The sequence below is a fragment of the Ursus americanus genome, chromosome 9 (assembly GCF_024610735.1).
Source record: "Ursus americanus isolate L20-20 chromosome 9, mUrsAme1.1.p, whole genome shotgun sequence".
In the NCBI taxonomy this organism is placed as follows: domain Eukaryota; kingdom Metazoa; phylum Chordata; class Mammalia; order Carnivora; family Ursidae; genus Ursus; species Ursus americanus.
Window position 1 is genome coordinate 27957816 of NC_142135.1, and position 15656 is coordinate 27973471.

The 15656-nt window shown below is 35.3% G+C and overlaps 1 protein-coding gene across 6 annotated transcripts in view; it reads right to left on the bottom strand.

Annotated features, from left to right (window-relative positions):
• The window catches only part of PKHD1L1 (PKHD1 like 1), a 148683-nt gene that overhangs the window by 97196 nt on the left and 35831 nt on the right, over positions 1-15656 (bottom strand). For all 6 annotated transcript variants that reach the window (XR_006781065.2, XR_015725752.1, XR_006781066.2 and 3 more), the window contains exons 19-27: positions 15226-15339; positions 14116-14265; positions 12898-13022; positions 9971-10134; positions 8629-8801; positions 5103-5250; positions 4407-4561; positions 2384-2506; positions 1390-1495 (exon numbers count right to left, since the gene is read on the bottom strand). Coding sequence is in view for 3 of the 6 variants with exons in the window: in XM_045805776.2 (XP_045661732.2) it covers positions 1390-1495; positions 2384-2506; positions 4407-4561; positions 5103-5250; positions 8629-8801; positions 9971-10134; positions 12898-13022; positions 14116-14265; positions 15226-15339 (1258 nt within the window). In the remaining 3 variants the exon portion in view is untranslated. The remainder of the gene's footprint in view (positions 1-1389; positions 1496-2383; positions 2507-4406; positions 4562-5102; positions 5251-8628; positions 8802-9970; positions 10135-12897; positions 13023-14115; positions 14266-15225; positions 15340-15656) is intronic.

Consider the following 15656-nt stretch of genomic DNA (forward strand, 5'->3'; position numbering starts at 1 on the left):
AAAACCATATAAGTATTTCTCAAAATAAATGCTGAATGACAAAAAGTCAGATGCAAATGATATTTGCAGTGTAATAGCTCTGATATTTACATTTCAACGTCTCTTTCATAAGCTTAAAAAAACTGGCAAAATTACCATGTGTGCCTGTTATATACAAAAGGTATTAAAATGGCATGGAAGAATACACACAAAATTAATTATTGTGACTGCCTCTGGGGAGATTTGCAGGGACCAGAAGCAGAGATTTGGCCTCAAGAGGACTTTAGCTATTCCTATAATATTTCCTTTCTTAAATTGATGATTGGAAGTAAATAGGACAAAATGCTAACAGTGCTAATTTTCAATGAAGAGCATATAGGTGTTTTTTATAGCATTATTTATAAGTATAAATGTCTTTTATACTTATAAGTATCTTTTCATTATTTTTAAATTTATCAAAATATGGCAAAAGGCAATTCAGATTGTTAATTATTTTGAGTAAGAAACAATTTCTTCCAGAAGTGCATATAAAAATGGAAATTCATTACAAAATACAAGGGTAGATACAAAAAATATAAATACCAAAGAACCACAATCAAATGAAAGTTAATCAGATTCTTATTCTTGAGAGTTTTGACCCCATGTAACATGAATTGTCCCAAAGTAATATCATTACTGTAAAAAAAGTCTGAAGAACATATTCTTCCAACACAAAGATGTACTGTTTTTAAAATGTCCCTTTTTCCCCCTGATATATAATTAGCAGATGAATTTTTCTACTAGCTACCAAGATTAAATGTGTGATGATAGCATCTGAGCTTATCTTTCTGACTGAAACAAAGGTCACTCCTAACAACCTTAGTCCTGCTGTTCACTTCAGTACTGGGAGTTCAGACACAAAGCGGAATCATGTTTTTTTAAAGTAATAACATATCATGAAGATATGGTACAATGTGTCACCCAAGACTGAGTTCTTGGCAATAATTTTTTCTCTCTAGTTCTCAAGTCTAGGACCTAATTATTTTCTTTTACTAACAGCAGCTGTCTCATTACCAGCCTTTTAGTCCTAAATCCCCTAGAAGTGGTCTCATAAGATTCCTGTTAATACCCCAGCAAGCAGAAGCTCACAAAAATGCCTCATCAGAGTGAAATTCTAGAGACTGATTCTAACGTGGTGAAATTAGAGAAGTAGAAGACTGGCAAGTTCCACTTCAAATATGATTTTTTTTTCAAAAATAAACAATAAATGTTCTTTCTACAGCTTTCTGATCTGATAGATTTTTTTTTGACTATGTAGAAAATGTCTGCTTGCCTGATTGGTGAAACTTGTATATTAAAAAATCATTATTAGTTTACAGTTTTGCTAGTTGTCTTCCACCCTCTACTCCAAGTTATAAAGCAGGAGATTACCTTGAGATGGGTTTATGGCCCGGACTAATGGAGTGGCCACGGGATCCCATGTAAACCCACAGTCACCCGAACATTTAGCTGGAATTCCATTGACATAGACTTCAACCTCAAATAAAGAAACAGAGAACAGGGGTAGCATGGCTAAGGAGAATATGCATAGGATTTTTTTAAATGATGGAATTTTATTTGTTTGCTTGTTTGTTTATAAAAATTAGTCTATTCATTCATATTTTTTCTGCTTTGACCATTCATTCATTCAGCAAATGTGCCTCCTATGCAAAGGCACAGTTGTAAATGTTAAAATACAGTAATACAACATTAAACACAACCGACGACATCCCTGCTGTCACTCAATTTATATTCTAGTGGGGAGAGACAGTTATAAATTTTTTTAAAGATTTTATTTACTTATTTGAGAGAGAGAGCTCATGAGAGAGAACACGAGCAGGGCAAGCAGACTCCCCGCTGAGCAGGGAGCCCAATGCGGGCTCGATAGATCCCAGGACCCTGAGATTATGACCTGAGCCAAAGTCAGACACTCAAGTGACTGAGCCACCCAGGCACCCCAAGACTATAAATTTTTTAAAAAAGTAAATATGTATTATGCCCTAGTGGTGAGTAGTGCTATGAAGGAAAATAAAGGTTGCTCTTGAGAAAGTCATCTAAACTCCTTATATATTAATTTTCTCATCATTAAAGTAGTAATAGTAATAATTATTTCACAGAATGACTGTAAAGATTAAATGAAAGAATATATTTTCAAATTCTAACAGGTAGTAGTAAAGCTTAAAAATCCACTCCTTTATCATAAGGAAGATAATTTTATATATAAAATAGTCATAAAATAATATTATTGAGTTGATCAACCATTGACACAAATATTCACATGAAAATAAAGACATCATCCCTGCTGTTTAACTGGCCTTTAATGTATTACAAAGTAGTTACACATTTAAAATTATGTTAAACGTCATGAGGAAAGTTTCAAGAATACCTGTGGCTGTTGGCTGTGTGTATGAAGTAGGTCTCCAAGTATGCGTTGTCTGAATAAGCCACCTTCCTTTATCTTCACAACTGTCATATTAGCCTTTTGTCCAATAATATTGGAATCATTAACCTATTGTTACACAAAATTATTTTACTAGAAAGGTTATGATAAATATAACCACACTAGTTTTTCTTTTTAAAATTAAGCAAGGTTGAAAATGAATAAAAGCCAAAGATAAAAAAAAAAAGCATTTGAAAACATTCTAGTCCCAGTTTTTGAAAAAGGAACCTCTTCACAAGTGAGCATACTCTACCCCCAATAAAATGCTAAGATTATTGTCTTATCATATATTGCATCAATTACAAGTTGAATTAAATGCCTAAAAGTAACCTGAATTTTTAGAATAAAATATATCCCAGGAAAATGAATTTACTAAATTTTATTTTCTCAGTACATTCTATGCTTTTTCTGAATATGACTGCTTTGACAAATGATTGTTGAATAGTTGAATAATTTATTCCTCTTTCCACCTGAGAGTCAACTTTTCTCCTTCAGCATTTTTCACCCCTGACTATCCTGGTTTTTGATCCACTTGTGGAATTGTACTTTTTGCCAATAATAAAAATGAATCAAATCAATTCAAGATGTACAACTTGGGCATTCCAAAATGCCTCTGCCAATACAGTAGGCTTCTGGTATATACCGTGGCTAACAAAGAGATAGGAGTCTCCATGCTGAGCCTTGCATGTGCCGAAGTGCTGATAAGAAGCAGAAATGATGGGCAAGCAGAGGAGACTGATCAGAAAAGAGACAAAGGAGTAAATGCACAGACACCAGCAGAGATACCAAGAAGACCAGTTACGAGAGCTGCTCAGCTCCAGAATCTTCTAATTCTCATTTTAGACCATGCATTTTCTTAAATAACCTCCATATCTCTATGACTTACTGTTTTGCACATCCATAGCCCATGTGTGTACATTGTATGCTACATTTATACACCTTTTTTTCCCTCCTCTTTCCCCTCTCTCCTATTTTTTCCCCCATAATGGTTTCATAAGTAGACTGCTGTATTTCTTCCACCTTACGTCATGGACATCTTTCCAAGTGACTATCCAGGTCTACTGTGGCTGCATGACAGTCATGCTAAGGTTGTGGCATTTTAACAAGCATTCTTCTACTGATAAGGATAGGTTCCTAGGTTTTTACTATTACAAATACTGCTTCAGTGACTACCTCTGTGCCTATATCATTTCATAGTTGTGTTATTTCAGTAGTATAGCGTTAAATAGCTGAGAATGCCAAATCAGAGGGTATCTATATTCAGATTCTGCTACATAATGCCCCAAAAAGGTCATACTAATTGGCTTTCTCCCCAATGGCGTTTGAGAAAGACTGTTTCCTCACACTCTCACTGCCACTGGAAAGCACCATCTTTTTAATGTTTGACAATCTGAGCCCCCAGACACCTCTAGACTCTTCTCCTTCACATACTCCGGGCCTGACCCCTGTTCCCTGCCCCTTCACACTCTAACTAAGCAAAGGTAATTAGAATGCAGCTTAACATGTGACTCCCTTATGAACTTGAAAATCATTTTTAGAACCAGAAAAGTATCCAAGGCCCCAGAATACAGCTTTAGCTGATGGTGGTAGAATTATAGACAGCAAGGGTGATTATACTTGGTTCCCCCAGATTTAGTTCTGAGACTGGTGCTGCCTGGCCTCCTCCTGTCCCTGTCAAGGGTCTTCTAACACCGATTCTTGAATTTTTTCCAGAGGGGACAGCAAATAAAGTACCAAGAGCGATTCTCCATGAAAGAGAACATCATGTCAACATAACTGAGAACAATCTTCTCCTCAATTTCCTTTTTTTAATGTTTAGTCTAGAGTTTGCATTTTTTAAAAATATAGACAGTCTCAAATTCCTATAAAAATGAGGCAGGGTGAGAAAAAAAAAAAGAGAGAGAGACAGGGTGCAAATAAGCAAGCAACACCCAGAAGAAAAAAACAAAACGAAGCCAGCTGAGGGAACCTGCAGAAGATTCTGCTTTCCACATCTGCTTCTCCACTTGATGTTCCACGAATATCCAGAGCACGTTCCCTCGCGGGTCACTGAGACGCGGCCCACTTCTTCCACACTCTGGAGCGCGAACTGCAAATCTGGAGCTGATGCTGTGGCCGGAAGGCCTGCACTCACAGGAGAACAGGAAATAGGAGTGAAAAATTCACGAATAAATTCCACCCTTAAGATGCAGGAAATGTGTACTGCATAGTATCACTTGTAAGCCAACCGTCCTCCTTCAATATAGTAAAAATGAAATTTGTATCTTATTTATGCCAAGAATTTACGTATCCCTTGGAAGCAAAAATGACATGAGTAATATACTTCAGATTATAGCCTTGGCTCAAATATTTTTATTTTTAATATTGATTAACTTTATAAATAACCTATAAGCCAAGAGATATAAAAGAAAAACAAACTTTCGGAAATATAACCTGTTATATCTAGAGAGGTGATAAAGAAGAAGTGAAAATATAATTTGTTCTGAATAATCTAGTTTTACATTACTAACATTATCTTAACTATATAAATTATGTGGAGAAATCATATTAGAAAGAAATACACCAAAATGTTTATTATGGTTGTCTAGATCAGTACTGTCCAACTGATACACACACACACACACACACACACACACACACAATGTTCTGAACTTTTGTCATATACCTTTGAGGATGTGTCCATAAGCTTGAATGTCAAAGCTGCCACTTAGAGATGGGGACGCGGCTTGAATTCTTTGAATACGAATCTTTGACTCCCCTGGCCAATTACCTCCTCTGTAAACAGACTCATTCTCTGTCTCATTTGTGATTATCTAATTTCCAAAATAAATATTGATAAAATGCTTAAACGTAAGAACGGCTAACATGATTTCCATTTCACTATCGTACAATCCCGTAACATGACATAAACGAGCCTCAGGTATTCAGGATTCTTCAGAACATTAAGGAGAGTCACATAAGTCAACACAGGCCATACCTACACAGCTGCAATAATGAGGCCAAAGTCAACTCAGTCATCTGTGCAGCAATCAGCTGGAACACCTCATTAATTCAGAGTGTACCCTCCATCACTCAACGAACAAATATTTATTGAACAGGCATTCCATTCAAGGTTCAGGGCTAATCACGGTGGAGAAGCAGGGAAACACAAGATGCAGTCTTAGCTATCAAAAAACTAAAATGCTTTTTGGAGAAATAACATATGGGGACTATAAAACTAACAATATATGATAGTATAGAATCGGCACAGAGACTGATCCAGACTCAGAAAAAGCCTGTCTAATGTTGACTGCCAATCCATTGACCAAAGCAACAGTGTTATAAAAATTCATAGATTGTAACTCTAATAGTGAAAATGAGAGTCTCCTGCTTCTGAGCCCTCATAGTTGTCTGTGAATCTTGTAGAATTTAAAACTAGAAGCCTCGTTGCCCACTGAAATGAGTAAACATAATCGCGGAAAGACATATGCAAGAATGTTCATTGCAGCTTTATTCATGATAGTGCCAAACTGGAAATAGGGCAGAAGCCCATCCATTGCATGGTCAAATTGTGGTACGTCCATACCATGGACTACGGTAAAGCGATGACAAAGAATGAGCTACAGCTGCATGCAACACCTACATCTCACAGCAGCAAATAAAAGGAGCGAGACGCAAAAGAACACATACTGTCCTACGTACTGAAATGAATATTAAAAACAAGCAAAACTATTTATTGGTGGTAGAAATCAAAACAGCGGTTTTCCAGGGGTGAAGAGTGAGTAATCTAATGACACAAGACACAAGGAAGGCTCTTGGGGAGCTAATGATTTTCTTTATCTTGATCTGAGTAGTGGTTACATGAGGGCATTTACTTTGTAAAAATTCATGGAATTCAGCAAGGCTGCAGGATATAAGTTCAACACAAAAACCAGTCACATTCCTATATGCAAAAGCAAGCATGTAGAAACCAAAATTAACAACACAGACGATTTACAATTGCTGCAAAGAAAAACGAAATACAGATAAATCTAACAAAACATGTACTGGATCAGACCTGACTGCAAAATGTTGATGGAAGCAATCAAAGAAGACCTAAATACACTGATGAAAGAGAGCAAAGCAGACCTAAATTAATGGAGATGCCCTGTTCATGAATTGCAGGACCAATAAGACTATGAATTCTCTCCAAAACAATGAATAGGTTTAATACAATTCTTATCAAAGTCTTATCAAGATTTTTGTAGACATAACAGGTGTATTCCAAAATTTACACAAAAAGACACAGCACCTAGAGTAGCTCAAATAATTTTTCACGAGAATAAAATAAGAGCAATCACTCTATCCAGTGCTGTCTTATTATACAGCTACAGGAAGGAGACTGGTGGAGGAATCAACACACAGAGAAATGGAACAGAATAGAGCATAGAGAAATATGCCTCCACAAATATGCCCAACTGACTTTTGACAAAGGTGCAAAAGTAATTCAATGAAGAAAGCATAGCTTTTTCAATACATAGTGCTGGATCAATTGGAGCCAAAGGCAAACAAGTGAACATCGACCTAAAACTTCACATCTTATACAAAAGTTAACTCAAAATGGATCATGGCCTTAAATTGAAAATGCACAGCTATAAAACTTTCAGAGAAAAACTGAAAAATATTTAGGACTTTGGGCTAAGCAAAAGCTCTTAAACTTGAAATCAAAAAGCACCATTCACAGGAGGAAAAATTGATAAACTGGATCTTATCAAAATTAAAAACTTTTGTCCTGTGAAAGACCTTATAAAGAAGATGAGAAGGCAAGGTACACATTTAGAGAAAATATTTGCAAAACCATATATCTGAGAAAGGACTTATATCTGGAGTATAAAAGAGCTTTAAAAACAATAAGCAAATAACCCAACTAGAAAATATGCAAGAGACATGAAGAAACATTTCACAGAAGAGGATATATGGGTGATCAACAGCATTAGCCATTAGAGAAGGCATGGGGTAAAGCAATTTTTGTGGAATACTTACAGTTTTTCAGTATTTTTAATCACAGAATCAGAGTATGATTAAGCAAAACACTCTTTGAGCCTCTAACAATATTTATTATTTAACCCTAATCCTGAACTTATTATACTTGTTTTTGATTCATTGTAGAAAATTATATTAATTTATTGTATGTTTTTGTAGGACATTAAATTTAAAAATACTTATAGGGAGCCCCTGGGTGGCTCAGTCGGTTAAGTGTCTGACTCTTGGTTTCAGCTCAGGTCATGATCTCAGGGTCGTGGGATCAAGCCCCACGTCAGGCTCTGTGCTCAGTGCAGAGTCAGAGTCTGCTTGTCCCTCTCCCTCTGCTCCTCCCCCTGCTTGCACACACACACACACACACACACACACTATATATATATATTTCTAAAATAAATACATAAAATCTTTTAAAAAATAGAAATAAAAAATAAAAATACAGTATTTAATACTGGTCTTACTATAAATAACTGAAGCAGTACAAAAAATTGTTCAGATCCTTTTGGAATTTTAGGAAACTGTATTTTTCCTCCCTATACCAATTTTGATAAGCAAAAAATGGTGTTTAGAACAGAAAGTATTTATTTATTTATTTATTTATTTATTTATTTATTTATTGAGAGAGCATGCATGTGTGTGAGAGTGGGATGGGGCGGTAGGGGCAGAGATAGAGAGGGAGAAAGAGAATCTTAGGAAGGCTCCAAACCCAGCATGGAGCCCAGCATGGGGCTTGATCTCACAACCCTGAAATCATAACCTGAGCCGAAATCAAAAATTGGACACCTAACCAGCTGAGCCACCCAGGCGCCCCATAACAGAAACAATTTAAAAACATATTGCAGAATCTCAGATTTTCTTTCAACAATCTCTGTTCAGAACATTTACTGAAAGAGCCTGCAACTTTTCCTTTTAGGTCAACAGAGAAAACTCCACTTAAATCTGACTGTTTATTTCCCCTTGTTTTTTCCCATAGATGTATTTCTTGAAGATTTTTTTAATGCTTAAAGTGAAATTTCATGCTCAAGTTCAACAAGCCTCTAACTCTTCGCTTATCATTAGAACAATTATCGTGTCCTCTTAAAAGATATTCCATCTGTATGTCAGCCATTTGTAAAAATTAAAAAGAAAGTTTACTAGATCAATGCTGATTTCCCATAAATTGAAAATAGTAACTTGTAAACTTCTAGGCTTACCTGCCCAAAGCTCACAGCCATCATGGGTATATTATAACTGCAATTATATGAAGTCATGGTGATAGAATATTGGTTGGCCATACTTGATCCATTAATTTTGGTGTGATTCACCTGAAAGTGCTTTAAAAATATCCCTTTATTTGCTAATGCTGGAAGTCTTCTCTTTGGCTTTTCTAAAGAACATAGAAATAAATGGGAAATAAAATTGCATGGACTTTGCTGCTAAAAAAAAAATCACCAAATTATATCCATGTCTTGGAATAAGCTGTGTAGAATTAAATTTTAGAAAGATCTTAAGGCAAGTAGTTTCTGGAGCTTGGTAAACTTTTATTTCTAGAATATAAAGCTTTAGTCTGTTAACATATAAGCCTCATCAGATAAAATAAAATATTTAAAAGCCACCCAACCCTGGGTGCCATGTAGCCTTCTGCGGACCTGTTAGTTCTGCTCTGCTTAGGTTCCCTGAATGTGGTGTTCACTAGCATGTGCGCTCCACGAGGACAGGCCCAGGAGGACAGTCTTGTTCACAACGTCTTAAGTACCCAGCACATGCCTGCCACATGGGAGGTGCTAAAAGCATGTTATTTAATGAACTACATTTATCTGGGCACAAGTGAGCTGTCTTATATATGTGCTCCACCAGTCGTAATGCAGGTCTGGTGAGAGCAGATCAAAAGAAGTGACTCTAAAATAGTTCCATTTAATTTGTGGCCAGTTGACTTATGACCTTGCACTAGAAAACACTTCCAAAGGAAAGGATTCCAAAATTCCTCTGAAAAATGGTAGTAGTCATTTTCAAGGTGACTGTTTGGAATTAGGCTGATATTTAAAAAGATCACAGTTTAATTTTAATTATTTTATTATCATAGCTCATACATATGTGTCTACTGACATGACTAAAAAAACAATGCTTAGGCTACCAGAAATGAAGTTTTCATTTAAGTATTATTAATTATCGCCATTAAGTCCCTGGAAATATTCAGCTGCATTTTACCAAACAGATGTCAAAGTCGATTTAGTTGCCTTTTAGGAACAGATACCTTCATAATAAGTTTCTCAAAAATCAAAGCAAAATGAAAATGTTTGCCACCATTCATATATCTGTAAACAGAACCCAGGACTATTAAGACTAATTCTTGCTATAATGACAGAGTTTAAATTACGGATACATTTATCTTTAGAATAAAAAATAATATGCTTTAAGTAATAACATTGAGATAAAAGAATGAGTCATAAATATTTAGAGATTAAGGTTTCTACCTAAATTAAAGAATATAAATAATTTCCATGGTAAGATTTTACTACAAGAGACTTAGAAGGCTTAACTAGACATGAAACATACCATCCCACGCCGAGACTGTAGATGTCTGTCCAATGTATACTGCGTCTACATAGAAGGACTGTGATGCTGCTGCTTTCTGGAAACCAACCCGCTGAAGAGAAAAATTTGTCCCAGTGTATTTGGTTTGTATGAGGTCCAGAAGGTCTATGCAAGTATAGGTCCACCTGAAATACGGTTGATTCATTAGGTACATAGGTCAGTTGTAATGTTTAATGTAAACCAATCCACTATAAAAAAACATTAAAATCTCAAGGAGTACAAGTGTTTTTTCCCACAAGAAGACCATTAAGCATACTTCGTTAGCACAGAAAAGCAGCCATAACAAGCAGACAGAAACTAAATTGGTAGTAAAAGATTTAATGTTGCATAGAAATACAGGTTGTCTTTTATTTATAGCCTTAGCAGTGGCCATAGGGACATGAAATATTCTGTCGCAATAGGTAAGGAAACTAAGGAGCATGCACCTCAGTGTACAGAATGTAAATAAAAACAAGACACAAGAATAAAGTAAACTATTTTGGTAAAATATGTCAGGGATAGGACAGTAAATTCAGTTTGGTACTAAGAAACAAAACTGAAACTTGTTACTCCCAAAAGAGTCACTGGAGTTGCACTGTCTACTGTTCCAAGTGACAAGAAAGTGCTATGTGATTTATAATACAATACCTTTTAAATGTGTAATTTAGATGCAAATTTTGCACTAAATATTAACTGCATCGGAATTCCATAAATTATAATTAAGCAATTCAGCTATGAGTTTGCAACAAAGAGATAAATATTGCCATGGAAATAACTAAATACAATTTAACAATAATCTTTACATCAGCTACGACTGTAGTTATTAACTGACTAGTGTGTTTGGGCACCTTTTATTCTAATTTCCTTCATGGTTTATAAAGTCATCATGGGATCCCCCTTAGTGCAACAAAGCTTAGCTTAAACTGATGTGGGAATGGGATAGGCTCATGATGGGCAGTAAGGAGGGCACGTATCGCATGGTGCACTGGGTGTTATACGCAAGTAATGAATCATGGAACTTTGCATCAGGAACTAGGGATGTGCTGTATGGTGACTAACATAATATAATAAAAAAATATTATTATTAAAAAAAGTGCTCTTTAAGAAAATATGAAAAAAGCACTTAGGGTCTCGGTAGAATTCTACTCTGATTACAAAATTCTGAAGTTTAAAAATCTACTACCTAGAAAATTTGATTTACTGAACAGGATCTTTTATCAGACAAAAGGAGACTACAAATGGTATCAAAATACATGGTATCAAAACATATCAAATACATATATTTGATACAATGGTATCAAAAGTTAAGTGAACAGTACATGGCCTTTGTGGCTAGATCATAGTGTTTTCTAAAAGAAATCAGATTTAACTTTTCAGATTTTGAAACTTGATTTACAGTTACAAACATCGCTGCTTTTGGAAGGTTATAGAATGATTCTTGGGGGAAATGGCATGTCTAACGCTAACACTAACACTAACACTGTCCTGAAAATAATCTAACGCTAACACATCTATTTGATCTAGATGACCTGACCTAAATAAAAGCAGATCTAGAAATACCCAATAGGAGCAGGAGAGTTTACTTTGCCTTCACTGGCAATAGTTTTAACCAGTGAACCCTATTCCTTTAAAAATAAAGAAATTATTGCTTACAGATCTCACAGCATTTAGGGTAAAGGAAGCCCATCCGTTCTATCAAATTTAGTGCATCTTCAAATTACCTCACAGCAGATACATTACAAGTTAAAAGGAAAGACCTGTTAGCAAATATGGTAAGTGATGGTTTGACCAACATGGAAGAACCGAGATCTGTAAAACATCCCCAAATCCTCTTACAGTGGAGGAGGGAAACGCGTGCAGGTGGTGCTCATCAAAACTCAGATTGTGATTCTATTGTTCAATTCAAGTATGCAGGGAATGGTTATAGCAATATGTACCCCGGGGAATACTTTTTAAAAATAAAAAAAGTGTGTATGTGTGTGAAGGTGTCTTCATTATTACTTTTATTGTATGTGAAATTTTCGTGTGTATTGAATGTGGAAATGCAAAAGTGGATTGACATAAATTTCAGAATATATACCAATTAATAAAAATCAAAACACAATTATGCAGAACTAAATTGTGCTTGAGGGCATGGCAATTATAGTCATTAAACAGCTTTCTCTAGGCTCATTTAGTTTCTCCCCTTATAGTTTCTCCTTTCATTTCTATGTGTCTAACTTTTGGCAAACCAAGTATTAAAAAGTCTCCTTTCTCTCTTAATTTTGGAATATTCATTGAAATATTTTATTTTATCCACTCACACTTAGAAAGCACCTTTTTGGCAGTGATCAAAGTCTAATGACAATATTGTGATAAAGCAGTCTCTTTCTACCTTCCTTCAGTAAGCAGGAACATTATTAGATTTAATAATACATGATTTAAATTATAAAATTTACCATTGTTTTGTCTTTTCAATAGTTATGGGTGATAACACCAGACCAATTTTTATTTTCACAATCTATAGATGTATTTTTGGCACAACTATTTCTGCTAGGATGCTTATGGAGAAGACAGGAAAACTGCAGTCACATCTATGATGCACATGATTTTAAAAAAACCAACAAAAGTGAAAAAAAGACTAACAAAAGTGGGCTTGTTTTACCTTCAGTTTATATATTATAGTATAACTTCAGTTTTTGTTTTTTTTTTTAAGATTTTTTAAATTTATTTATGTGACAGAGAGACAGCAAGCGAGAGAGGGAACACAGCAGGGGAGTGGGAGAAGAAGAAGCAGGCTCCCAGCGGAGGAGCCCGATGTGGGACTCGATCCCGAAACGCCGGGATCACGCTCTGAGCCAAAGGCAGACGCTTAACGACTGCGCTACCCAGGCGCCCGACTTCAGTTTTAAATTCATAGCGTAACTTACTTGTTCCCATTAGTAAAGTTATATGTAAATTGTATATCATTGCTTCTCATAACCTTGCTTCTGTCTTGGTATTGGAATTTCAGAGCAATAGAATTTGCCAAGAATCCTTTGTATGCCAAACATAACTACACAGGAAAGTAAAAAAGAAATCAATAATAATATCTTACCTTTAAGTTCTTTTATAGCAATTCAAATTAATTCAACCCAATAAATAAATATTGAGAACTTTCTGTGTAAAATGTTTCAGAACACAGAGAAAGAATAATTAATTTCAGCCAATTAGGTACAGAAAAATTGGGGAAGATTTTCTAGAAGAGGAAGTCTAGTTGAAGTGACCTTACGATAATGATTAATTCTTTAATGTTTTGTTAGATATGGTTTCCTTAAAAACGGAAATAATCCACTCCCTGTAGACATGGAGCAATGTAACGTCTAAATGCAGCTCTAACTGAACTCTATCCGCAGTGAATTTAAAAGCCCATCACCCACAGGCAGAAGATAAACACTCCAGTAGATTAACTGGAATATGAATGGTAGCTGAGCATTTAGATAGAATTGGAGATGAATGTCATTGTAAAATAGTAATTAAACACCAATTTTAATGGTCTACAACATCTTAAGCATACCAAATATACTCAGAACTAGAACTTGAGTTTTAAAAATCTTTTCCAAATAAAATTTTTGCAATGTGAAAACAAAACAAAACAAAGGACTTAGAACTTGAGAACGTGCATCACAATTTGAGAATTTTAAAACAAGAAAAAGGGTAAACAAGACCATGATGGCTAGTCTTAAATACCTATCCTAAAACTACCATCACTGCTCACGCTTTTCCTTCACTTGTCCTTGACTGGATACCCAAGATCACTCTATGATGGCTATCCATTTTTTGTTCTTCTTAATAAATGAAGGAATATTGAAGTGACAGCACATTTGTAATGGTTTTGGTATTCAAATTTACGTGCAAATAATTTTCTCTGAAATTATAAGATAAAGCAGAATACATGTGTATGATACTACATATTTTTCTTAAATTTCTTTTTTTTTTTGAGAACCAAAAGAAGATGAAATCACAAATACCAGAATGTCAACCACGGTACTTGTCCAATGTGACATGATTTCACATGACTAGCAATTTTCCCTGTCTTAAAATTTCATGAAATTTTATTACCAAGGTATTTTACAGATTAAATTAGCATATCATTTTGTTGAGTTTACCTGATTATAAGGAAATAATAAAATGTCTCCATATGGTAGTCTGTTTGGTTTAACATCTGCTGAGTCAAAAAGCACAGCTGGGTTTTTCAGGGAATAACGACCACAGTAAGCATCAGTTTCAGCTGTCTTCTTCCCTCTGTTAATATGCTCCTACAGAAACAATAATATTTCAAATGAAAATATGCTTTATTGTCCTGCTTTTATTCCCCCACATCTCCACCTCATTCAAGTTCCAACTTGGATCCATTGTTTCCCATGCTGCTTTAACTTGAGACATTCTGTCTCCTCTTTGAAACTCTGAAGCTCTCATCTTGTATCACTCCTTTGGCTCCAAAATCATATAATCCCTCGTACCTATATCTGACTATTTCCTAAATCTTATCTTTCTCCTTATATCATGAACTCTTAAGGATATTTATTTATTCCTTCCACAAATATTTATTCAGTATTCACTGTGTGCCAGGTTTTTGTTTGTTTATTCATTTGGTTTTTTGTTTAATCTTCCAGTTTCAAGGGAAGCAATTTGCTTTATATAATGCTGTATTACAAACAGTATTCTCTGGGGGGCGCCTGGGTGGCACAGTGGTTAAGCGTCTGCCTTCGGCTCAGGGTGTGATCCCGGCGTTCTGGGATCGAGCCCCACATCGGGCTCCTCTGCTATGAGCCTGCTTCTTCCTCTCCCACTCCCCCTGCTTGTGTTCCCTCTCTCGCTGGCTGTCTCTATCTCTGTCAAATAAATAAATAAAATCTTTAAAAAAACAAAACAAAACAAAACAAATGGTATTCTCTGAAGCCAATGAGGAAACAGGATATACTCTGCATCCAAGTACAGAAAACAAATGAAAGACCCTATAGATCTTACATTTGTCCATCTCGTCTACTTTCCCTTGATCAAGAAATTTCTTATGTGGTGGAAATGCTGCTTTCACAAATGAATCACATGATGATGTAGGGAGTGCTAAAACAGACCTTATCGGTAAATGTATAGCAAAATTATGTTTGCAATTTTGACAATAGGAATTAGTGCCAGTACAAAGAAAATCACAAAATTACAAGCATTTATATGAATTCTTATCAGGTCAGTTTCACAGTTCATTTAACATTCCATACCAGGCTAAAATCAGTCTCATAATCTCTAAAGTATTTCACGACAAATCCTTCTTCAAAATTTGCAATTTGTGGTGGACACTTGGCGGTAACCATTTCTTCCACGGCTGCCTGAAACTGAATTAACAATATGAGCTTCAGTAACTTCTTTTTCATGAAGAGTTAGAACATTCACAATTCTACCACTAATTTCGTTCATTAGTTATAATAGAACATTTGCATAACATAATTCCTATACTTTAGCCATCATTATGATATCACTTCCTAAATATTTTAAATTCATTTGTAATAATTTTAGTGTCCAATGACTCTGTCAAGAGTTTTATTTTAGAATGACAATAGTTACATCCAATTGGGCAATATCAGCTTACATAGTTGTTATAAGGTAGACATATTTGTTTAGCAGTTTTTTTAAAGGAGGCAATGAGGCGAAC